We start from the raw sequence: 27,122 nt of genomic DNA on the forward strand, positions 1-27,122 counted from the left end.
GGACCGAATATCTATTTCAAATATGTGATCTTGAAACACAAATACCTATAATGCTTAGCCCGTGTGTTGTGAAGGTTGATTTATAACACAGCGCTCCGTCTGGGTGTAGCAGGCAGCCTACACTTCGGAGCTGAGAACTTAAGGTACACAAGAGAGAGCAGAAATCTTCACCTGGCTCTCCACTCGGATAGCTGGTAGGATTCCTGAGATTTGGGCTTCAGCATTTTAAGTTCTTATGCTGTGTAGCTGTATTTGTTAGGAGAAGTCACAGCCATCTCTTCCGTTTTTACTTTCAGTATGACCAAGTGACCTATTCTTTCAAATTAAAAAAAAAGTCTGAAAAAATGTGTGAACCCTCTGTAAAACTGCTGTCATGCTCTGAATCTAAAGCAAAATATATCACCAGAAGTAGGAACACAGTATAAAACTCAGAAAGGATTTTTGACTCTTTCCTTTCATTTTATGTGTTATTCCTTAAGCTCTGTCCCTCTATCTAGAACATTTCTATATACCTGCAGGTAACCTGTAGTATTAATGGCAGTGTTTCTGTTGAGTTTAATGGGATCTGCCGTATTTTATCAGATCTCAGTTGGGAGATAAGATTTCCGTGTAGGACAGCCCAAGACCTCTGTTTTTTCCTGGATGAGTTGCTTAGCTGATGGAGAGCTGCTGCCAGCAGCCTGCTGCTTGCCTTCGTACGGCGGAGGGTGGAGGCACCCACCATCGAGATAATTGATCAGACCAAGATTACAGTGTTTGCCACTAAAATTAGCATCTACCTACACTTGTCACGCTGTGTTATTTTACTTAAGGCAGCTGTTTCCTATATGTACTTTACTTTGGCCTTTTACAGAGATGTTTGCATTTTTCCAGTACTTGCCGTTTGATGAGTTCAGATGGCTGAAAATACAATTCTTTATGAGTCCATACAACTGAATTTTTATTTATTTTTTAATACCTTGCCAGCTCTCCTCCTGAGGTAACCTTCCTTCCTTTGCCAGCTTTGTTTTTTTGGGCCACGGCACGGGGCCACCCATGTAAACCAGTCGCTGCGTCTCAGGAGACAACAGCTGCCTTCAAGAGGGCTCTTCGAGGGCCAAGTTCGCTATTCCTGTGCATCGCCCTGTGGCCATGTATATTAAGCTCTTTGGGACAGCGTTTGGCTTCGTGTTGTGTCTTGTACGGCACCGGGCGAAGGAGCTGTGAGCTGTACGACAGCTGTAGGCAAAAAGTTCTCCATCTGATCCCCTGCAAGTGCCAGCTACTTTTGTGTCTGTGTTGTGCTCCCATGGTGATGGCAGCTTTAGAGTCTGCTGCCTCCCCACCCCTGGGATCAAACCAGGCCTTTCCCTCAAGTTTTAAGGTATGTTTTAAAGCATGTGTATGAGATGGAGGCTTTGGACAGAAAGGCATGCTGAAGACTGGCTAGTTTGAGAAAAAAACGATTGGAGTTCTAAGCCTGAATTGCTCCTGTGCAGACAGACCACGTCGCTTATCATGTCTCCTTTTGCACATTGAGCAGGCAGGTGGATTAGAGGTGGGTTTGGGTTCTTCTGTGGTCCAGTTTGGATCAGTGAAGGGAAGTGTCAAGATCCAGCTGCCACTTGGTTGCGGCATGGAGCTTCTGCAGTTTGGTGCTGCAAAGGAGAGGCCGCGGGATGGCACGTACCAGGTTCCCTGCATCTCAGCCCTCCCCCGTTGTTGCGACACGGCTCGGGTGGGGCGTGCAGCAGGTAACCGCGGGGTTCGGGGTGCTGCAAGGCCTGTGAGAACCGCTCGAGTGCCAGCCCTCGCCTCCGGCTGTGCTGAGCCTCTGGGCTGTCTGAGGTGTCGGGGTGATAACTAGAACAAGGTACATAAATAAAAGAAAATGATGGTTTCTTGCTGCTAGTTTTGAAGAAAAGTCCTGACTTCTGTTTATGCGCAGTCCCAAATAAGCTTAAAAATTATCGTTTCACATTTTTATAATTGGTATTTTGGGTATTAAATTTTTGTGTACTATTTCAGTGTACAGGCGAGTGCTCACACTCACGCACGCACTATCTGCAAATAATTAATAATTATCCTCCACTGTTCTCCTCTCAAACTTCTCTTTTGCTATCAGGTGTGCACGTACGTTAGCTGTGTGCACGTGTGCGTTTATCTGATTCTTTTGGCAGAGGCTTGTTTCTGAAGGTCAGCACATTTACATTCAATGGGGTGATGTTGCGGAGCTTTCTTTAAGGGTGGTAACGAACCACAAACAGGCTGAAGATTCTTATCCCTTGCTTTCCAAGTGGTGTTGCAATAATTGAAAACACATTCTAGCGGGCTCTCAGAAGTTGATTACAAAAATTGTAATTTTGCTAGATACTTCTATGCTAATTTCAAGGAGGTTTCTTCTGCCAGTTTGCGAGCGGAGAAGAAAATGACCTGTAAATACTGTAATACTGAGCGGCAGTTTGAAGATTCGTCAGTTGCTTCTGTGTCCTGCAGACTGGCAGCCTCATTTGGTGAGATTCGGAATTTAATATTCAGATTATCAGGCCAAGCCTCCTCTTCTCTTCAGACAGGCCCTCATTTTATAGGGGAGGGATTAGCACAGTTAAATTGTATTCTGAAATGGTTGTTTCAGCCCCCTTGCTGATTAGGGCTGCTTTGCTGATTTAGGGGATTTCACTTTGTCTCCACCCCGTGTTCTCTCATCTGAAAGCATATTTGCTATATTTGCTTTATTTCTCGTGGTTGGCTACATAATAGCAGGGTAGGGATTGGATTACACCTCCCAGCCTGGCGATAGGGAGGACTGGGCAGGAGCATAACAAACCAGTATTGCTTCAACTCCCCGTCTCCGCGGTAAGGCTAATCAGCTCCTGTTGAAAACAGCGATCAGGAATTTCTTTATCTCTCTCCTTTGTTTCTTAACTTCTTGGTGCCACACGCTTCAGTGCATGCGGTGCCAGGAGAAGACTTGCACTCCTGGGATTCGTACTGCCACTTCTGCACAAAGACATGTCAGTATTGTTTTTGCCCTGATCCCGTTGTGAGTCTGATGGGGGTAGTTAGGACCTCCAACACCATGTTTGCTGTCTCTAGGCTAGAGTTTAACTTTGTTTTTATATTCGTCGTGTTTCATACCTTGTGACAGTTTCTCACATTTCATTATTTAAAAAAAAAAAAAGAAAAAAAAATTCTGATTAAAATCCCGTGCCTTAGTAGCTTCTTAGTTTCGCTGCTGACTTCTGGCTGAAAAGGAACAGATATGATTTCACCCAGGTCCTGCCAGTGTTGTTTTACAGTCTGTGAATATCTCTTCCATGTACACCACGCAGGTTTTAATAAAAGTGAAAATTCTTTGGGGGTTTAGGGGCGGAGCACTTTTCTAACAGCAATTCTACCCTTCCAAGTAAAAACTCTCTCTCTAGCCGTGTGTGCTTTGCTGTGAAAGCTGATAGCATCATATTTAAAAAAATTGAAAACATGGCCCTTTTGGATCTCCAGACAGCACAGTCTGAACATTGACTAAGTACTCTACAAAAAGCCACTGGGGATTTATTGCTCCTCATTTATAGCTGAGGAAAATGAAGACAATGTTTGGCTGGTGGCAGTACTTGCACTGTGGTCGAGAACACAGAATGGATTTGAGAAACTGGGGGTTCAGAGCCTTGTCACTAGTGCACACACTGCCACAGTTAGAACAGACAGATTAGACCTCTTAGTTGACTAGAGTGGGTTTAAGGCTTTTTTTGTGTGTGTGTGTTGTATGTCTGCCTGTTCAGGAATGCAAATGAGAAATATCACAAAACGCATTGCTTACATTCAAGAAGTTTATTGGATTGTGGTCCTGCAACTCTGGGTGCTGCTATGCAAAATAAGTGGTTTCTTCAGCAGGATGCTCTGGAGACCACGGCACTGGGTTAAGACTGGATTTCTGTTCCCACAGTTTTACCAGCCTGCTGTATAGCTGTAAGAAATCACTTCTTTGCTCAGTGGCTGATTTTCTTCCATCAGTAAAATGGGGACAATGATAGTACCTATGTTCTGCGTTTTGAGAACTATTAAAGACTTGAAGAAACTGCAGAAGACAAGAGCGCTGTGGTTCTGATTGGGAAGTTATTAATCCAATGTTAAAATGGAAATTTGCTCAAAATCCAAAAGTTAGCAAACATTGACAAAGATAATTTTCACTTCAAAGATCTCCTTGCGTGTATTTGCATAAATAGGTGGGTATATGCACATGCATGAAATGCGTGTAACATGAATATATAAAGAGTTGAGTTTTTCTCCTTATTTCAGGCAGTTTGGAAGCTTCAGCGCTGTATTTCTCAGCATACTGATGGTGTTCACTTGCACAGTGTTTGAAAGTGAAGTAATAGGTTTGAGTCTCTGTCTGTTTACACCCTCCTTGGAATCTGGAGACCTTGGAAAACTCATTTGTGATGTTTAATACCACTTGAACAGGTTCTTCTGTTGAGTTTCGATTTCTACAGAAGCAGAGAGTGATCAGGTTGGGCAGGTGAGCATCTGCCCAGCATGATACAGAGCTGAAGTGCTGTGCCTGGCATCTGAGTCATTGCTTGGCCCGGGATCCGTGTTGGTAGCCAGCATAAGATTCGTGTGTATTAGCTTGGATCGCAGACTCGCACTGTTGTTCTTTCTCTATTAATCTCTTTTATTATTACTTACTTTTTGTGTAGTGGCAACATGTACAAACCAACCAGACTTGGACCACATTGTGGCAGATATTTTGAAAGCATGTGAAGTAAATGGTAGCATCTGCCTCCAAGGGTTTTTACACTAAAAAACCTCCCAAGGTCCTCCAACATGCTACATTTACTTAAATGCCTCTGATACCATGCAGCAACTTATCAATTGTCCTGTGTTGCTCTGATTATTGTGTGATTTACTACACAAACATATACTTCTGCTCAAACAGAAATTTACTATATTATTATATGCATTTAGTTTCCTTTAGAGAAAAAAAAAATAGGCTAAACCAGTTCTGAGCAAAAGCCTGAGAGAGAATGCAGGACTAGAAAATATGTTTATGCATCCAAACCAAGAACAAGTTAGAAAGTAACCTGTCCTCAAAGGGAAGGGTTGATTGGAGGGTTCACCACAAGGAAGGTCTTCATCCCCTTTTGTGAGTTTACAACTTCTAAGGCATTAACAGTTCCTGTCAGCCCTATTACTAAAAAAAAAATCTGAACTGAGGTAACTATTTTTTTTCATGTAATGCTACTGCATTAAATTACGTTTTCCTTAAATTTACTCATGATATTAAATAATTATATTTTGGTGAAGATGGTGGTGATGACAGTCACAAAAGAATCATGGTTGCTGGAATTCATCATCAACCATGGAACTGAGGATACTTAGCTGATAGCTTTGTGTTAAAGCAAGCAAATACAGATTTTTTTGCTAGGAGATAGTTAAATACAGAGCACCTAGAGAAACCATAAAAGGGAGAGAAATTCAGCTAGCTCTGTAACTGTAAGAGAGCTATGACTAGAAAAATATGTTCACAAAACAGATATTTCCAATTGATTCCAAGTCAGGACCCAGTCAATTCACTTACCTGCTGATTGCGTGCAATCACAGCTCTCTTTACTTCTCCATGCGTAGTGACTCAGAGGTATGTTCTTGGGATTCTGCTAAAAATGTATGAAGTGTAATGATCTTAAAACAGGAAGGCTGCCTTTTTTTGAGGGAAGATCGCTGTAGATTGTTTATTCCAAGTAAATATTTTGTGTTGGTCTAGAAGCAACAAATTATACTGGGTAAAGGCCAACATTTCGCAACTGAACCTCATGCATATACAAACATTAGGCTGTGTATGTTTTGTTCTCAGCAGTGGAGTTCATCATAGTGTGGTCACTGTAGTTGTCTCAAGAAAAGGAGAAAAAACACCTAGTGCTGTAACTGTTGTGTTTCATACAAGATGCACAAATTTCACATTCTTTATAAATGTGTTGTACTCACAGTCACGTCGTAGATTTATTGGCACATTTCCAGGCTCATTCTATAATGTGTGTGCTACAGGATATAACATTGTATAGAAATATTACAGAAATTCAAGTTTCAGTGAATTTATACGGGTGCAAATGTAGGTGGAAGTTTAGCGAAGACAAGTCCAAGCAGCATGCATGTCAATCTTGGGGTCTGATCATTTTCTCTGTAGAAGACTTACTGTGCAGTAAAATCCTGTACATCATAGCTTCAAAGAGGTGAAAAGATGATTTTGAATAGTGGGGTAAGTTATATAAATATTGAGAGTTTATAAACAACCTAAAACTTAGAATGTGTGCGATTTTACATCATTTAAAAAGAGTATTTATTTGCTGATATATTTTATAACTTAATGCTAACAGTTAAGGACTTTTGTGCTTTGTGTGCAGGTATATGTCTCGAGTCCATGGTATGCATCCAAAAGAAACCACACGTCAGCTGAGTTTAGCAGTCAAGGATGGTCTTATTGTTGAAACCCTGACGGTGGGGTGTAAAGGGTCAAAAGCTGGTATTGAACAAGAAGGATATTGGTTGCCAGGAGATGAGATTGTGAGTATAAAATCTTTGAGAAAATAGATCACGATTTCTGATATCTTAGCATGAAACTTGTTTTAATTTCTATTTGAAGTTATTTATAGATGCTGTGTTGATGCTTGTGAACAGGGAAGTAATGCACTCTTAAACCTTTTTAACCTTTTCTGTTCCATAGGAGCTCTTCTCAAATTTGAGTTTTCTGCTGTGAAAAATTGTCAAAGTCTTTTGCTCAGTCGTGCCTAATTTATGTAGTGTTACCTCTTCTACAGTTGCACAGGAAGATAGTATATATAATGCTATTGGTATTACTTGAAATCCTCAGACGTCCTTGAATCCCAAAGATGGTATGTTTTGAAAGAGATCAAATGAAGAATTTCTGATTAATATTGCTTTAATCTGAATCTGAGGAAGGAAAAAACTACTCCATTTCAAAAGTATTCACTTTCAAAAGTTTCAATATTCCTCCCTTTTGAAAGTACCACAAAATGTTGTACATTTTGTCATATGTAAACACACACAAGAAGATGTGTTTTACAGATATCAGGAAACACCAGGGCATTCATTTAGGAACGGTTTTCACAGTAAATTAGTTACAGGCATCCAGACATTGTTCCGCTGGATTTGTAAAATAAATTTTTAAATCCAGTTCTACAGGTTGAAAGTTATGTATAGGGAAGAAAAGCATTTTTTCTCAGTCCCTACATAGCTAAGTTGGAAAGTACTTACAGTGCTAACTGAGAATAGTCTAATAGACCAGGAACAAAAGTTGCACAATTATTTTGCCATGTTCAGAAGCCTGCTCTCTGTATTTACAAGACCATGTTTTCCTAATAAAAAACAGTTTGGCAAAGCTTTAAAATACTTGAACTAGGAACTGTTGCTTTGGAATATAAATTGTATTAAATACTGGTGAAATGGACAACAATGTTCAGACATAGATAAAAATGTTGAAGAAAAACAGAAAAACTCTACAGGAAAATTAATTCTAAAAGGCACTGAAATACTCATTGCAGTATTGAAGCCATCAATAAGATCCTGAAAGAGAAACAGTAGATTATTTTTTCTTCTAAAGTGAGAGAAATATTAAGTATCTATAATAGAAAGCATTAAGTTTAAAATTAGCCCAGTTGTACTAATTTGGAGTATTGCAGTATGTACATTATGTCCCTATTAAGATTTTCATTCTAATTTCATTAGAGATCCTCAAGGGAGCTTCCAAGGTGTATTTAGTTTTGTTTTCGCAATTCTCCCTGGGAGTAAACATTCAGAAATTCCAGCTTAGCTCTTATAGGTATTTCTTATGTCAGTTTTATCTGTTTAGAGGTGATGTTAATTGTGTAGACTCAACATGATACAGTCTGAGATCTGCAGTTATCTTAAGTATTCAATGTGTTTGTTTCCTATATTACTAAGACCAAAAAAAAAAAAGAATCAAAATGCCTCACAATAGTTATTTCTCAAAGAGTCTTTCAAAAAATACCCCTAATACTTATAAGCAACATTTATCTAACAAAACTTAGAAGATAATCAGTATGTAAATTCCTGGTGACCCATTAGAATTAAGTCATTATTTTATCTCAGAATGAAAAGAGTTGTCTTTGATTTAACCTTAAGTCATGTTATGAATAGCCCTTTGGTCAGAAATACTGTCTGTATTTACAGCACGACTGCTAAGCCCTGATGTTGTGCTGTGTCCATACGTCTGATGGCCATCTCAGTTGTTCAGAACACCAGTGCACACTTGACTTAACAGCTTTATGCGTTAGTAGGAATCATGTTCCAGTCCAGGCCATGCTTCGACAGTACCCACCTTCCAACTTCATGATCCTAATACTGAATCAAAACACTGCAGACACATCAAGCAAAATGTATTGACTTGGTTTTAAATCATTCTGTTTGTTCTTTTATTCAAAAAATTTTAACGAGCAACAAAGTGTCATTGACATCAGATCAGTTATTTTCCATTCTCCAATAACTGGCTCAAAACGACGTTTGGTGTGTTCTCTACGTTGGACAAACTGGGTAGTGTTACATGTGCTATTTACTGGGTCAAGATGCAATTTGTAGTTCTGTGTAATCCAGATCTGGTATTAATGACTGTTGAACCATAAACTAAAGTTACATTTCATTCAGGATAAACACACGGGATTGTTTTCAGAGATCCACTTGTAGGAGATGGAACTCTTGAAATACGTCTGTAATGTTTGAACAGCGACTTCAGACTCAGCAAATTTCAGCAATTACAGACAAATCCTTGACCCAATTGGCAAACTCAGTTTGGCTGGTACTACAAAAGCTTCGAAAGCTCATAAAATGAAAGACTGGAGGACTTATCCCCCACATCAGTGCAAAAAATGCCATTAGCTCGTTTTCTGGCACCATGCTCAATGAATAGCTCTAAGAACCACCTGTTTCAAGGAGTTAGCAAAGGGAGACATGTTCCTCATGTTCCTCCCTAGACACTTTTTATCTGAATATTTGCTTGATGATTTGCCTTTTTTTTTTTTAATTATTTAATTTTTAAATTTTTGAAGTTTTGGACCTTAATCTTAGCATTTTAAATCCATATTCAAATAAATGAATGAGTTGTCTGTTCAGGTACCGCTGAGCACCTGTTTAATTTATGTAGGTACCTGACTACAGGCTGCCACAAGGCCTGAAAGTACTGGTTTTAATGATGACTGTGGATTGATTGCTCAATGGTAACAATAATTAAAAGCATGTGGATTATGAAAGCACAGCTTTGTTCGGGAAAGATTCATTAGATAGTCTGTGGTGGTTGCTTATGTATTTCCAAACATTTGCCCCTATCCAGTGGGTTGACATCATGATAGATTTATGCAGTGAGGACATGATCTCTGACAGGGTTACTTTCAACCTTCACAGGAAAGTGTTAAAAAAAAAATATGCTGTTTTGTTATCATTGATCTATCAATATGTTGAAGAAGCTGTGGTTTAAAAGAAAAAAAAAAGTGAAGAAGAAGCGAAGTATCCTGTACTTAGACATGTCATACAAAAGAGCTAGCTGATGTGCAAAGATAAAACAGTTTGGGGGCATCAGGAGGAGGCCCTTTCAAAAGGGACAGTCATGTGAAAATGAATGTTCTGAAAAACTGGAAAAAAAAGAATGATCAGATTTAAAACAGCATAAAATTGTCCTGTTTTTCTCTCAGATATATATAGGAGAGAGATTTTTATATATGTTACTAAAACTAATTTAATGTATGGAATCAGTTGCCAAACATACTATATTCCAACAAATATTGAAGGGTTGGTAGCTATGCAAGAACTTTGCTGCAAATATTTTACTTCCTGGGCTTGTGCAGGTACTCATTTTGTTTGCTCATTTACCATCTGTACAGTTGTTTTGCAAATTTTCAAAATGTGTTCTCATCTTACAGGCTGTCTCATCTTGCAGATGATTAATGCATTTGCCACAAAATAAATGAGAGAAGAAATTATTTTCCATTGTTATCCAGCATTTTAGTTGTAATTTTGCATTTTCACTGTTTGTCAATGACATTCTTATGCAATTCAAAAAAATCTCTGCAGCTTCTTGCCTTGCAAGGGAAATGTCAGTCCTGAAATCTGGTAATGGACGTTTACTTTTCCTTTCTAAAAGCTTTATTTCTATTTCTCACAGAACTTTTGGAATTTGGAAGTGTTATTTATTATCAACAAAAAAGAAATGATCTCTTTGCTCTTTGGGTTTAGAAAAAAATTGCAAATAAGTGTTGTTAATGATGTTGTCAATGCAATGATAAATACAAGGGGAGTGTAGTTGTTGAAGAAAATAGTAATGAATGCCCTTACCTATTCATTTATGTTTTTAGTCATGCCATGATTTTTATGTACTTCTATCTTTGTAAAATAGTGGTCAGTCTAATCCTAATGAAAGAAACTGAATTAAAGCACCAATGCCGTGTAGCTTTATGGGGGTTTAGCTATAGTTCTTAGTGTTGGTATGTCTTACTCATTTACATATTTTTGATTTTTCTACAGACAGTGTGCATGGAGCTATTTTCAGCATTTAATGCGCTAATTCTTCTCCTCATGATTAAAGTCATAAAACTGCAGTGACCCAGCGAGAGGCATTATGAATGTATAATTTCAATTTACACGTGTTCATAAAGCCAGACAATATTGTGTTTTTCTAAAATAGAGATCTGTTAGTAACACAAGTTCCACTGTTTGCATTTGAATGCAACTTATCTCATAGCACTGCTGTGGTTTAAAGTTCGTAGTGGCCAAATTCTCTACTGAGATGTGAAGAGCATGGCTTCACACTTAGTTAAGGCACTTGGAGCTGTTTCTTCACTGCCAAAATAAATCAAAGGTACTCATGTTTTTGAGAGATCGCTCTTTTATAGAGGTCTATTTTCTGATCATTTAAATGATTGCTTATGGAAAGAGCCAGCAACTCTTGTGGCCAGTTAAGTCTGACTTTGGGCTTTAGTTGCAATTATTTTTCTGTGCACTTGGTCCTCTCCAAATCTCTAAATTGTTGTCTCTCCAATTCTTCCCTTGTAAAGATTTTTTAGTTTAGTGGAAGAGCATGCGATTTGGAGGGGCAGTTTGCTTGCTTTCCTGTTCAAAGAAAACCTTAGAAGAATGTGATTTTCCCCAGTCCTGTATTCAGAACTTGCTAACTCATACTGGGGATTTTCTGATATTTTGTATTTAGAAAGTACTGGTGCTTGCTCCAAGTAACTCCGGATACTTTCAAGTCTCGAGTCTGTGTAAATAATCCATCTCTTCACACTGTCTGCTTTACCATCATTTTAACCTTTGTCGTAACCCACTGCCAGCACCGTGAGTTTTGCAGGTTATTTTGTTAACCCTAGGCACACACTCAGTGATTATTGTGATTTGATGTGCTGCCGCTTCATTTTTGCTAGGATCAATCTACAGGAAAGGAGTATTTTGTTTGTTATGTTTGTGTTAATGTAAGTTGCTTTAGATTGAGCAACGTCTGGGTTTCTTGCTTGCTATGCTTAATTGCTTTTGTAATTGTATTGATTTTTCTATGCTAGGTAGCCAGAAGCTGTTTTGAACTGGCTATGTCATCTTGAGTCTCTCCATAAATATGAAGATAATTGTGAAAAGCTTAAGAATGGTCACTGTGAGGGTTTCAACCTTTTCCGGCATCAATTCCACTTTAAATTTAAAACAAAACAAAACAGCTACATAGCTACCAGTTATTGCTAGCATACGAGGGGCTTCTAACTAACTAGGCTGAGGAATGATTTTAATGTGCATCCCATTCGTTTCACTTAGGGGCAGAAGGATAATATGAAACAGCAATAGTGACAGCCCGTGGTTTCATCATGAATGCTCTTACTACCAGAGAGCACAAAGAGGAAGAACATGTCATACCAAATGAAGAAAAATTTTCTTCAATATTTAAAAAAAAATCTATTTGTCTTCTCCATCTGTATTGCCTTGAATCTGAAGTCCTGTATGAATTCACTGATCCAAAGCCAAACACAGCCCAAACCATGACAGTTATTGTTCCTCTCATGTTGTAAGCAATTGGGGATTTTCCAGGCTGGAACTTTCCAGAGAGATTCTTAGTTATTTTGAAAGAACCAGTGTTCTTTACATCTGCTACGCACTGATCCAAAGAGTTAATGAATGTAGTTTAGGGAGAGAAAAGTTCAGACTGGCTTCCATCTCTTATTCAACACCTCAGGGAAAGTATGAGGAGACTTTGAGGCTCAGGGCACCTATCAGTATGGTCACACAAGGGCACTCAAGGGAAATGAGCATCTGGGGTTCTTTGACTCTTTCTTTGCTGTCTGTCTTTTCATCCTCTTAAGGTCCCATCATTCAGAGCTTATTTTGCCAAGAGAACAGCATCATATCAATCACTGTGCACTAAAAGCAAAGGATTTTCTAGGAAATTATTATCATAAAGTGCACTAGCATAAAATTATACTTATTACTGAGCAAAAATAAGTGTCCACTAATGTAATATCCTGGTGTGGATTTGTGAAAGTTCAGAAAAAACAAATTTTTTCAAGTCATCAAATCAAAGCATAGACTATTTTGTCTTTGAGAAGCAAAGTGGACCTCCGAACTCCCACTTTATTGATGAGAAATATTATACTCTTGTGTTAAACCCAAGGCCCTCTTTTGTCTTTACTTTAAGACTATTAGCATGTAACGCATGAGAATGGCCTCACTGTCCTTCCAGTGGCCTTTCTTTCCCCAGACAGGTTAAGAATCATGAACAATTCTGTGCATTCCTTTTCCAACTTTGTTTTTCTTTTCCTGTGCATTCAGGAGTATTTCTTCCCTCCACTCTTCTTCCCTCCAAACCCTCCTTAGTTTTCATCCCCTAAAAAGAGAGTACCTGTACCTACCGAATGTCAGTGCAGAAGCTCACATTGTTTGAGGATCTTCACACTACCAAAGATAATAGTGAAAGAGTCCACCTAATTGCATAGCTAAGAGATGATACTTCTTTTAAACTGGTGAAACAATCCCATCAGCATCTTCGCTTGCATCTCCCAGCTTTACCAACTTGACTGTTAAAAATTCAGTCAGTCTAGTGCTGTTTTCTTCTTTAAGGTTTTCACTCACTGCTCTGTAGTTGAGATACTGATGTTGTTGTTCACAGATTTCACAAAATGTTTTTGCTGCCTGAAAGGGTGTTCAGGAGAATGGTAGTTTACTTCCAGGTTTGAAGCAGACTAGTCAAACTAGTGCACATAACGCTTCCCCCATGGGACTCAAATTATTTTAATAGATTAGATGACTTAGACCAGCCCATCTTGAGCTTGTTCTGAAAATGTGCATTTTGTGTTTTTTGTTTGTTTGTTTATTGTTGTTGTTATTCACTTCTTTTGTGCCAACATGGTAGCATTGTTTTCATTCAGTTTGTGGATGCAAACTGCTGTGCATCTCTGGCAGTTACGTTGGTTCTTGTGATGCCATGCTGGTCACTGAATGAAGCTTTGTTGAAGCTGATTAACTTATTAACATTCATGCTTCATTCACAATAAATGCAGACCTCATTCTTTCATATCACTGACAGCTGGAGCCGTACCAGCCACACCTATGACACAGGGGAAAAAGACAAGAAGTTGGAGTTATGTAGGAAGTTTTGTTGTTGGTTCAGATAAAAAAGGTTGGACTATTGTTTGAGGAAACTGTGTGTGGAGAAACATCAACTAGAAAAACAGTACAAAATCTCATGGAGAAGATATGGCCAGGAAAGCAGTGTAAACATATGCTAAGAAAGAAGAGTGGAGGGCGAGCCCTTTTGTGCACAGTGCTTCTTGGAAAGAGGCTTGGAACTACAAGGAAATAATGGTTGTTTTTTGTTTTTTGTTTCTTTTTTCCTGATCTGGATTCATCTTGTGTCAAAAAAGAACAAAACCTTCACATACATAATAAAAATATGTGGAAATAAAAGGCACTGCACCTAATAAATACTTCACTCCATCACTGATTTATCTCCCTAATGAAAACAGCCTACAAACCTCCTCTTGGTTCAACCTAAGTAAAAAATGGTGACATTAATAGCAGAAGCGAATCCAGTTTCTGAGCAGATAAGTTGCAAGTTTCTATTAACCTTGAACTCACTTGGAACGCGAAGAAGGAAAAAAATTATTTTCATTTAAGATCATATTCTATTTCTAATATCCTGGAGGAGAATGTTCGCATTGCCTCACCTCAAATAATATATACTACTGCTACCCAAACATGATCTTCTGGGGAGGGAAACTGAGATTTATTCATTGCTTCAGGAACGCAGCTCATAGGCTGAGAAGATAAACACAGAGGGATTTTAGCAGTTGTTTTGGCTGCTGGCATGCTACTACACTTCTTGGAAAAAGTTCCCGTCTTCATTAGCTCTGGGAGTTAGAGACGGGCTCTGTACTTTGGAGCCAATCACCTTGAACTGGCCAGAACATAAATACAAGATAGGAGAGGGAATAAAAATCTACCTGTCGTGGCAGGCATCCAGAGAAGATTTCGGCGGTTTCTGCCAGAAACAGAAGACTTCTAAGACAAACTGGCAATAAATTAATTAGACAAACTTGGGCTTGCAGATTAAACTCAGTGAACGAAAGCCAAAAGAGTACGGAGAGGCTCTGGAATTCACTGCAGAACCTGAGTCTTCTTGCATGTGTGCATCAGAACTGGAAGCAGTTATCAGTGAAGAAAACGAAAATGGATTATCACGAGCCTATAAACGCATCTGTGTTTAATACATATTACGGAGAAAGAGATTTTGGTCTGTCTCCTGACTGATGATTTTATGTTCTTTTCAGGATAAAAATGATCTCTAAAGTGAGAGAAATTAAAAATAATGGAACAAATTAGTTGTTGGCTGATATTCTGAAAATCCGTATAAAATGAGCCATAATAAATAAATAAAGTACTTGAGGTTAAGCAAGATGACTAGGTAGTTGTGAGGACATATGAAGTCATTATTGCTTTGGATTTCTTTTTGTGATAAAGTGTAAGTAATGAATACCACAAAGTGTCCTACAAAGTCAGTTTGTGGAAATCCATTTTAAAGATGAAGCCCAGGTCATCAAAGGAAAGGATCTATAAAAAGGCAACTGATTTGCAATGGACAGATTATCCTGTCTGTAAAAGCACAGATCATTGTAGCTACTTGCTGCAGTAGGGTTTTAGAAAAGGAAGGAGAAGATAAAGTGAAACAATTTTCATAAAGGGATTCTAGCTGCTGACATCTTTTTGGCTTTGAAGGAGAGATGGATGCTTGCTTATTTGCTGAGCACTTCTGATGAGCAAAAGCAGCAGGAAAAAAAATACCAAGCAAAACAGGAGCCAATGTGTTTAGTAAATACATATATACAAGGAAACTACTGGGGAGAAAATGAGCTTACTTTGATGCTGAATTTACTCTAACGTTAAATGTAAAACATGGGATGATCTAAGAAGCTTTATCACTGTAAAGCAATCATCCTGATCAAGTATGGATCCTGTACAGCAATGATAAAAGGGAAATACTTTATTAAACAGCTAGCTCACTATTTATGTGCTGCAGAGATGGATAAGTCCTCGGAGCCATCAAGCAATTAATCTTGCCTTCTTCAGTTCTGAGCCTTACCCATCGTTGTGATGAAGAAAAGAGAAGAGCAGATTCAGTGGGGTACTGAATGCAAGTTTACAGGAGGATTCTTGCTCACTGAGAAATAGATGGAGCCGAGGATGTTGTGTCATGAAGAGAAGGCTGACCCAAAGGGCAGGAGGAAGACTGCTCTCACAGCAGGCTAGGACCTGTGGAGAAAAACATATGCAGTGTCTCCACTGTGTTCGAAGACAATGGGAATGGTGCTCCATGACGCGTTGCATTTGTTAGACCCAGGTAGTATTTAATACACTCTACTGTCTGACTGAAAACCAAGACATCTGCTAGTGATTCGTGGTAAGATTTCTTACTGGGGACTGTACCCAGTGAGATACAGCATGCTTAAAAAAGAGGCAACTGTGCGTGTACTAGGTGCCTAACTGCTAGTCTTCCTCTGAAGGAAGGAATACGGATCTGCCTTGTCCAGCTCCATAGATGAACAGGCACATTTTGTGAAACTTTTATTACAGAGCAGTCACTTGGAAGTTCAACAGCAGTGCAAAAGCAGTGGATAGTGGGAGACACTTCAAAGTTGAACGTGGTTTAGCATTTCCACAGTTCTTAAGGGCTCTCGCACCTAATCTTGTCCGTGCTCCTTTCAGAGTGCTTTAGTATGGGACACAGTTTCAGATATTTATGCTCTGAGAGAAGTGTCGATGAACAGACCAATCATTTAAGGGTGTAGTAGCTGTTTAGAGCAAATGTATAAGTAAGAAGCATTTCCATCAGGTTTTGTACCGGAGGACAGGAGTGCTGTAGATAGTGCACCCCTACAGTAGTTTATTACATTTGTGAATCATCAAGACTGAAAAATGCACTGCAAAGTTTTAACAATTACCTGTAGCAAAGCTCGTGTAGTCAAAAAGCTTGGATAGGAAAAGCTCGGATGCTGCCTGAAAAAGACAGAAAGGAACAGGTAGATTAACAATGGAAAATTTGTTTAGAAATAGCTATTGCTTTGGGGTTTTGTTTAAAGTGCAGCATGCCCTGGGACCTCTTAAGGAGAGGACTCAGATACTGAAGAAAAGTTCGATTGAGTGATGGCATTGTAGATACATTCATGCTAGAATGCAGTACCACCTCTTGCTATCATAACAAAGGCTTTCCATTTGCCTCAGGAAGTTTGAAATATGAAAGATTAAGTACAGAAGATAGGAAGTTCTTCCCACCAGCAGATGATGATGGATATAGGTTGCAAAACGCAAGATGTGAAAAAGGAATGTGTAGTCCTTGTGGGAGGCATTTCTTTTGATGTATCTGTCTGCTTGATACAGACTGGTAGTCAACTTCTGTTTGATTCTGGTGAAGAGTTACTGAAAGCCAACTAAGAGACGTGAACAGCAGAATCCAAAACTTAAAAAGCTTCTCCCTTAGCTGAAGGAATCAGAGGAAAGAAGTGTTCCTTGTGACTGTTCCTGAATCCTGAAATACACCTGAAGAAACTGAATCCAGAACATTTGCCTCGGGAATAGCATCTTCAAATTGAGCATGGCCCAATTATCTCATTAGATGTCAGAGGAATCATAGGAATTTATTCATTGAGATTCTTTCCAGTGTTTAAAGGGTTACAAAATAATCAGGAAAAGATTCCACTAAAGTTTTGGATTGGTGATTTGAAAATGTCTTGAAATAAATATAGCATGCTACTATTTTCAAATAGGTTTTATTTTGGAAATGACTTCTTTCTGCTAGCTTGGACCTTGTTGCCGTTCTAGATTCCTGTACTGTGACAGACCAGAAGTGTTGTTATGATACAGTCTGGGTGAAATCTTACAGTGTATCCGCTAATACTCTTCCTCTAGACTAAATGTTAAAAAAAGGCTGTTTTAAGTTCTTTATTAGTTAGACAGCTGGAGTTGTCGGGACTGTTTAAAATGCAGACACTGAACAGGGCTGACCATGACTTTGTACACAGGTAGGTCTGAATAAATATGCAGTGATTTGGAAGGAGCTGTGTGTGCACGGGTGTGTATGAGAGTTATAGAGAAACACCACAGCAGCACATAGGTAAGCAGCAAAGAAACTCTGGAGAAGCACTTGAAACAGAACACCTGGAAAAAAAAAAAGTTGAAAGAGTGCTATGGGACAAAGTGCCACACAGGAAAAGGCTGGGAACCATGAGCTCCATGGAAAATGCTTTCCTTCGTTTGCGTCATACTGAATTTAGGACAACAGAACTGTATGTATGTTATTCATGAATAAACATGATTGCGCCAAAGAAATAACTGACTTATAATTGTTTTTCCCATCTATGTGACCCTTTTTTTTTTTTAGCTTACTGTTTGGGTCCAAAGGATAGCCATAATTTGGATGGCTTGGGAAATCTAGTTCAACAGTGTGAAACCAGCAAATCCCCATAAAGGGGAGTTTCAAGAATAGAGTTTTGCCTTTTTTCCCCCTCCCTTTTCCTCTCTCCACCTGATAGTAGAGTGACTTATTACCGAGTATCTGGGCTACCATTAAGGGACTTGGAGAAAACAGATTAACAGGTAAGAAATGAGTTATGTTAATGGCATATGCATTATAAAAAGGCAAAGTGGTCCTTTTAGACAAAATCTAAAGCGGAGGTTATGTTGTTTTCATGTGCTATGACTACTTAGAAATTATAGGAAGATAAAAATGTACTGTTTGTTTTTCCTTTTTTTTTCATTTTTCTTCAATAATTATGGGCTTGGTAAGGTATGGGAGTGACCTAATTGTTCCAGTTGTGACCTCTAAGTTATTGTTAATTTCACTGTCAGTATGTGCTTCTACATCTCCTACTTAATGGTATGCTAATTGTACAGCAGATTGTCACATTCTCCAACATACAGATTCCCTATTTCAATTACAGCTAAGTAAATCTCCATTACTAATGAGTAAGCATTTCTTTTCCATGTACATTTGCATTATAATGGACATTTTCTTTATGCACTAAAATTATTCTTTCCTTGACAACAACTATATATTTTATTTTACAGTAAAGGCTACGACATGATGATTCATTCTTTTCTGTTGGGTTTATCTGTATTTAAATTGTCAAATGTTCTGGATAGCCTGACATTTTTTGTCCCGTGTTATTTTTCTGTATTTCCAGAATTAATTTATGTATTTGCTTTAAGACAACCAACTTAAGACAAATCACAGAAAAGTAAGCTTATGTGTCAGTCATCAATTAAGCCATATTTCAGAATTGTTGCATTGCTTCATTCGTGTTGCTGAGAAATTTCAACTGCTGTTCGTGTCAGCGCAAAGTGACCTTTATGATACCGTGTTTGACTGATTTGAATGTAAAGAACAAGTGACCACAAATGACCCATATCACCGCCAGATCCCACTCTGCTTAACAGAGCATAGCTCTTTGGCTATCAAATACAATCCCCCAAACAGACATTTGCCGCCCTGCTAATGCATATATCTACAAATGCGATGGACAGCTGAGTAAAATGAGGGGGAAGGCCTCCTGGTACATCCGAGCTATGCAGCTCTGCTGCCAAATCCGCGCCCTCCGGAGGGTTGCAGCCAGTCGCTGGGTGCCGCTGAACTTGGGCAGCCGGCTCCTGCCGGCAGAGGATTCCCTTCGTCCGCCAGCACTGTGACCCAAGGGGCTTTCGCTGCCCTGCCTCGGGGAACGAAGGGATTGGCAATTTGAGCCCCTGTGGCGGAGATCCTTCCTTTGTTCTGCATGGCCCTGGGAAAATGTATCACCTTTTGTAAAAAAATAAGGACCGTGAGTCTTGTCGAGAAAGCGATAATTTAATTCTTGTTCGTATGCATTGAAGAAGCATTGCTTTGGTTTTGTTGGGGTCACTGCCTACACAGTAAATTACATTACAGGGGTCTTTTTTAGATGCCCAGCGCAGATTTATGTATCAAAGAGGGTGTGTTAATTAACAATAATTAATATTCTTGAAGATTTTTAAGTTGGCCTGGTGGTGGGTGTGCATATGGGGCAGAAGACGGGGTGCTGGGTTCTTTTAATCATGTAAGTACGTGGGATGTTGAAAAGAAACAAAATTTGTTTAAAGCATTAGGTAGCATTCAAGAAGTGCAGGAGGAAATGTTTGCAACCAGATGTTAGAAGTAACAGATTGATTTCCTGGTCACTGTGCATGAATTCTTTCTAGCCTTGTGTATATCCTGATAATCGGATGGATCACAGTATAGATACAAAGTTTGTTTTGTTTTTATTTTGAAAGGCCTACGGTATGCAGCCTTTTTCCCAGACAGCAGCAAAAAACAAGGTGAACAATTTTTGCACTATGTGGTTTTGAATTCTGTCATATTTTCTATTACGTTTCTGTCTTCCATTAGGATAGCTTAGTTTACTCTATTAACCACCACCATCATCCACATCACTTCCAATTCTGAGTTTAGTCTACATTATGTATGTATATAGTTTGCTGATTTTTTTCTCTCTCCTGGGGGCTGGAAGTGGTTACTCACACGTTACAGTTCAAGATGTTGTTACAATGGTTGCCCTTTAATCAGTCATTTTTGGAGTGGCTGATGACACCTGGTGGTGCGTTTCGTAAATGCAGACTTAACCGGGTTTGCAGCTGGCAGAGAATTTTGACCTGGCCTAGCCCGAGCACTGGCAGTCAGAGTTTGAGCTATTTTAATGAATCTGACCTCCTGCATGAAAAAAAAATAATAAAAAAATCTGTTGGGAGCACATTCTCCTCCCATCCAAACCAATGTAAACCAAGAGAAGCAATAAGATTGCACTGCTGTTGGAGCAAAATTAATGCCTCTGACCTTGCTATTGAAGTCAATAGTATAGTTTCTCACAAGGGCTATGTATCTTTTTTATTTTCTTAATTAACTTTACCGATATATTGCATAAATGAATGTTTTTATATATATTTACGCACTAAATATACTGCATTAAACTAAAAATCTTTCCTGTGAAAATCCTAGGTGATTATATTTAGAAATAATGATGTTTTCAAAACTTTGGAGTGGGAATACTGAGGGAAGCTTCTTCTGGTGTTTTATTTAACGTCATGGTTTCTGGCTTGAGTGCATGATTTTTCTTGCCAGCAAATATATTTCCGTATGTTTATTAAATTCCACATCTCTTTGCCAGTATATTTCCTAACAATGGAATATCTGGGATCTACCAATAAGTAACTAGTACGAATAAAAAAGAAAAATCCTGGAATCCTGATTATTTGGTAAAATTCCTCAGTAGCCAGAACCTATTGGGCTCTTCACCACTTGATTTTTATCTGGATAAAACTTTAATCAAAACTGATTCTCTTTCTTGCTTAATTGGCCTTTTATTGCTATCTGATTTTTATTATTTTTTTTGTGTAGTTTCATAAAGAAGATAAGTGTCACACTAAATATAAAAGAATTATAAGGCAATACTTTATCCTGATTTTTTTATCAGCCTACAGAGAATTCAGATTCTACAATGCAGTATCTTTAGTTATTTCTAAAATATTGCAAAGAAAGGATTCCCAACATGTTCTGCCACCGGACTTTGTGGAAGGGGAAATATTTTGTGAAATGAGAATACATTCTTTATAGCCAAATTAAGTGGTATTGTTCTACCATTCTGAAATATATAGAATTGACATAAAATTAAATGAGAAAAAAAAATGGTAGAAGAGTCAAGTTACACTGTTAATCTGAACAACAAAGGAGGGCAAAGTTCTGAGTTAAAAATCATAGGTTAAGGGGTTGTTGTTGTTTGGTTTTTTTCTTATTTCCCTATTTTTCTTATTTCCCTAAGCTTACTGCCCCAACATTCATGGTGTATAAACTTTAGTGTAGGCAATTTGGGTTGAGACTGTCCTGAAATCTCATTTATTTGTGGGGGGCTCTGCTCAGACAAGTTACAGGACACAGCTGCTCCTCAGCCTGAGGACTGGCAGCTCCGCTTCATGTCGCTCTTACCCCAACCTAGGTGACAGCACTTGCCAGGCATGGGAAAGGGAGAATGGCACAGATGCCTGGTCTGGCCACTGGTGGGAATTGCTAACTCCACCTTTACAACATGACATTAAAAATACCTTGGCCAGATTTTTATCAAGATAATTTAGTGAAGAGTAGGAGTAATTTCTTTCAGAGATCTGAACCCATTGAAAAGTGACATTTGACATTAAAAGGCATAGGGAGTTTTATCTGAGATATGACAGTTATTTTGTCTTCCAAGTGTAGGGAAAAGTGTGGCATTTCAGATAACACAAACATTTAACGGTGGCCACTGGCAATTCTGTCTGGTTTTAGCGCTATAGATTCCTAGAGCAAAATTCTTCCTCCAAATTATATGCATGCTGCTCTCATTTACTTCAGCAAAGCTTATGCACATGTTTCAAAGGTCAGAATTTGGCCATTGGGGCTGAATTTTCAAGAAAGAGTGTATTAAAGACATCTGTGCATCAACAGAACCATATCCTTTGTTTTGTGTAGGACATTTCAGGAGCAAGCCTAGTGCTGTTGGGCACTGCAAGTGAAACTGTTTCTATTTTTTGAATTGTATTGGGATTGCTTAGCAGAAACATTTCTTGCAGTAATAGGTTCATGATTTCATTTATTCATTGTGACTCAACACTTTGATACTGAAAAGTTGTCAGTTTTAAGAGAGTAAAGACTGGAAGGGGCCACCCTTCCGAATATTGCAGTTGACAATATACTGTAACAATCAAAATGAGGGGAAATAGTCCAAGGGAGTAGGTATGGTCTATTGAGGTGCACAGACTTTTGTTTGTAGTCTAATACAGAGAGGTCGACAACAGTGTTTTACACAAAGGTAGAGAAACCCACTTTTCACTGTGGACAGAGCTCATATTTGAAATTATGTTACTAATCAGACACTTGAAAAAACTAAAACTTGGCATTCACATGCTATTGGAGTTAGTATGTATTAAATTGATGAAGATCTTTAAGCATGTAGATTTTCCCCTGTTTTTTAAACATTATATACTTCTTAAACTGTTTATAATGTCTAATTGCTGCTGGATTTCAAGACATATCAATTTTGTTCTTAGTTCCTGCAGATTTTGACAGAATATCATACCAAAATATTTTGTATTTTTTGTAGGACTGGGAAACAGAAAATCATGACTGGTATTGTTTTGAATGCCATTTGCCTGGAGAGGTGTTGATATGTGACCTGTGTTTTCGTGTGTATCATTCCAAGTGTTTGTCTGATGAGTTCAGGCTTAGAGACAGCAGTAGTCACTGGCAGTGCCCAGTTTGCAGGGTGAGTACCTATGAGCTTTCATGTGCTGATTAGAGGATTGATATTCATTAATAGTTTCATTAAGGTGTCCAGATGGTCTGGCCAGGTTAATGGATAAAGAACCGAATATTTAAACAATGGTACATATCTAGAGCATCTGTACAGAGATACCAAAATATGGTGCATGTAGCAGATGGTTATTTTTGAAGACTCCAGCAAGTTTTACATATGCATTTGAAAGCACACAGTATGTACTGTGTGGGTATGTGTGTACGGATGTATGCAATGTATGAATGCAGGATATTGTGGAAATCTTCAACACAAGTAAACAAATTGCTGTATAAGATGCTACTGTTTTTACTTAACTTCATTTTAATGAATCACAATGTATTTTTTTATATTTTGATGACTGCATTTTTAATATTTCATTGGAATCATATTTCACATTACAAAGCCACAATCATGTTACTGACAATGGCAGTATCTAAAGCCATGGGGTGAAATCCTGCCTCTCACTTCTGTGCGTTGTATTGGCACAAAAACAGCCAATATGGATTTCACCCATAGCATCTGTATCTATACTGCTTTTTCTTTACAATTGCTGTTCTTACAAATGTGGTAGGGAGATAGTTATTTCATATATACCGTAGAAGAATGAGCAGGTATGTTGTCTACATGTTATTAGAAGACTAGACATTCGTCATGGTAGTGCTTGCTGGTACCTGGCCTTGAATCAGCCAGATACATCTCCTTACGGCTGTCATCTCTGTGTAACCTCCCACAGTGCACCACATCTCTAGGCCTCCTTAAATAGGGAAAAATGCATACGAATGATTAAAATAAAATTGTTGGTATTCAAATGCATAAAACTCTGCCAGTTGCCCTTTGCCTTGTCTTGCTGGAGGGAAAGGAAGCTCCCTTGGAAAAAGCCTAGATCTAGCTGTGGAGGACTGACCTCTGCGCTGCAAGCAGTGTAAGGCTTCGGGTGCTTCCTAGTGCAGAGAAGCAGTTTTTTAAAACATGTGGTTTGTTTTGTTTCAAAACAATACTTTCTGACTGCTGTTGCCTTAGAACCAGTTGTAAAAACCTGACACTTCTGCCTCAGATTGGGAGCTCTCAGGGTTTAAGGAAATAACGAAAATAAGAAAATTGAGCCTGCCTCAACGAGTGGAAGGGAAGGAAGAAGTAGTGGTGGCAGGGAACAGTTAAGAATAAGGAGGCAAGGAACAGTTAAGAATAAGGACATGTACTGTATCTTCTTGCATTGAAATACCATCATTTAATTTAGCTACTCAATATTCCCTCTGTTAAAAACAACAAATGGTCATATATAGGTGAATTGCTTTTAGATTTTTAAATAAATCTCTTTAATAATTGTTGGTTCTCATAATAAATATCGATAGCTCTTGTAAATGCTTAGATAAACCAGATCCTGTCTCCATTCTAGTTTACAAACAATTTTAGATGACATCTGGTGAAAGGAGAGACTGTGATTTAAGCCACCTTAGGTGGTGGCTTATAACATCCATCTTGTAAGATGGATGTCATCAGGGTGGAAGAGCTGAATCACTGCACGCAGCATGCACAGATATGTAGAGGGGTCAGCTTTGAGATCGGTTTGGCTTTCATACCTAGAGCTTTGAGATCCTCTATGGCAATGATATTAAACAAATGTTTACCTTTAAGAAAAAGCTATGAAACTTAGGCCAAAAATCAACGTTCCTTTTTTTTTTTGCATATTGGTTCCCTTTTTATTATACAAAGTCTAAGGAGAGGTTTGGGGGTCTCTTACATACTTCCTGCCCCAGAGACCTTTGGCTTGCTCAGTGCCTGAGATAATGATCAACCTACTTATAAGGATATTGCCATCCTGAATACCATGGCATCCCTTTTCCCTTTGTGCTCATATCTCCTACTCTCCTGGTAATTAATCCAACTCATTTGAAGCCCTAATTTTGCAAACTGGGACTTGCACAGTCCCTGGAAGCAAGGAAGAGGTCTTGTTGGTCATGGGAATTAGCATCCTGGTGTCAGGTTGCAGTGTCCTTCCAGTACTTTCCCTCCACCTTCTGAGGAGCTGACTGCTCTGGTTTTATTTTAAAAGAGATAGAGAAGCCTATACTCAAAAAACTATGGTAGTTTAGAGAGCTCTGGCTGATATCCAGAGGACATAACAGAGCTTAACTATCTTGCATAAGGGCAATGGGATTTACTTTGCATTATCAGCAGTAAATACGTGTGTTCAAGAAAAGTAATAGCTGGGACAAAGAGATGCATATATTTTTATAGTTTATTCTTGTGACTGGACATAGCACATTTTACCAGGGGATCTCAAAGCTCTTTACTGAGGTGAAGCAGAAGTATGTTTGAAACCTAATATATTGGGAGAAATAATCTAAGAACACTTCATTCTTATGTAAAGATTGCTTCTGTAATGCTGCCAAGGTCAGCAAGCCTTTGGGTTATTCGTTTCACAATTGCTGGTTGTACTGGTTCAATCAACCTGTGCAGCTTTATCTTGCACACTTGACTACTCAGAAACACTGTATAAAGGACATTGCCAAGGATTTGCTCATAATTTTAAAATATTTTTCCTCCCATACGGTTTATAACAGTTCATTGCAAGCTGTGCTCTGAACTCTGTTTCCCTGCTGGCAGTTTTTCTACACTGCATCCATAAGCAAGAATGTCTAATTCCTGTGTTGTTTTTTTTTTTTTAACTTTACCATACCAATCTGAATATTTTGTACCCTACATAACTCTCAGCAGGAGACAAGAGTCAAACAAAGTTCAATTCAAACCACATTGCGGTGATTGAAAGTTTTCCCTGGCTGCTGACTAATCATTGTCTTAAGTTAAATAAATTGGTATTATCAGCAAAATTCCTGGTAGACAGGTCACAAGAGAAAAACGGTATCAAGGGAGCTTAGAGATTGCATTAGACTTTTCCCACTACTGGAATGGTCCATTCAGTACAGGTTTAGTCTACTGGGTCTCTGAAGGATGCAGGAGACTTGTACATTTATTGCTGCTCTTTGGTTAGATAAAAACAGAAAATTAATTTTCTCTAGTTGTTAATTTAGCACCTCAAAAGTGCAGAATGTACTGCAAAAATGCTCAATTTTTTGCTTGAGAAAATAGATGTATACAAAAATTTGAATAGGAGAAAACTGATCCCGTGCTGGCTGACTAACTATGATTATTTCTTTAAAAAGATAATTAAATATTTTTTTAGAAAAGAAAAATTCTGCGTAGTTATTTTGTTTGACCGAGAGGAATACATTTTTATTTGTGAAACAGAAAGTAAGAAATATTCATATGGTTTCACTTGACTCCTAGTTAATTTTTTGCAGTCATCTGCTCACGCATTGATCTCCCATGCATGTGCTTTACAAGGATCTATAACCAATTTATCTATTGTAGTGGGTGGTTCAGTATTTCTCTGTTTTATGTATATGCAAGCGAAGTAAACCGTAGATCTTAAGATATCAAATGCTGTGCTGATACATATTCTATAAATAGGTTGTTTCTGAGTTCTGGTACTGTACTGAGCATTTCATAGGGTACATAAAAATACACCATCATGCAGTTCACAATCAACATTAGACAATGTGACAAGTGAGAGTGACAAACAGTGGAAGGTTACAAATGTAGAAATATGAAGAGTACTTAAGTGAAGCGGATCAAATAGTTAGATGGGGGATCAGTCAAGATAGCTAATATAAAATACAAGAATGGAAGAGAGAATATGGAGAATGATGTTGACTTTATGGGGTGTTACGGAAGAGGCAAATTCTCTGAGTTTGTTAGATAACTCTTGAGGGTTGACCTCTGCAGGCAGCTGAGCCTGGAAGACCCACTCGCCTCCCCCCAGTGGGATGAGGAAGAGAATTAAAAGAGCATATGTGAGAACACTTGTGGGTTCAGCTAGATACAGGTTCATAGGTAAAGCAAAAGCTGTGCGCACCAACAAAGCGAAATAAGGAGTTCATTCACCACTTCCCAGCAGCAGCAGATTTCAGCCCTTTCCAGGAAAGCAGGTCTTCATCAGGTTTAACAGAAGGCAAACAGCGTAGCTCTGAATGTTACCACTTATCCCTTCCTTCCCTCCAGCTTTTACTGGTGAGCCTGCTGTCCTGTGGTGTGCCATGTCCCTTTGGTCAGCTGGGGTCAGCTGTCCTGGCTGTGTCCCCACCTGCTTTTTGTGTGCCCCCAGCCTCCTCACTGGCAAGGCAGCTCAAGACATAAAAAGTCCTTGACTGCTTACATTGCTCAGCAACAGCTAAAACATCCCTGTGTAACCAACGCTGTTTTGGT

General features: G+C 38.7%; 1 protein-coding gene across 8 annotated transcripts in view; it reads left to right on the forward strand.

The window, feature by feature from the left end:
- Positions 1-27,122, forward strand: part of ZMYND11 (zinc finger MYND-type containing 11) — a 107,593-nt gene that overhangs the window by 56,106 nt on the left and 24,365 nt on the right. For 3 of the 8 annotated variants that reach the window (XM_080578247.1, XM_080578250.1, XM_080578246.1), the window contains 3 exons: positions 6,378-6,537; positions 19,813-19,857; positions 22,665-22,826. In XM_080578247.1, the coding sequence (XP_080434373.1) occupies positions 6,378-6,537; positions 19,813-19,857; positions 22,665-22,826 (367 nt within the window). The other 5 variants (XM_080578249.1, XM_080578248.1, XM_080578253.1 and 2 more) reach the window with 4 other exon arrangements.

The sequence above is a fragment of the Anser brachyrhynchus genome, assembly GCF_964034855.1.
Source record: "Anser brachyrhynchus genome assembly, chromosome: 2".
Lineage (NCBI taxonomy): Eukaryota > Metazoa > Chordata > Aves > Anseriformes > Anatidae > Anser > Anser brachyrhynchus.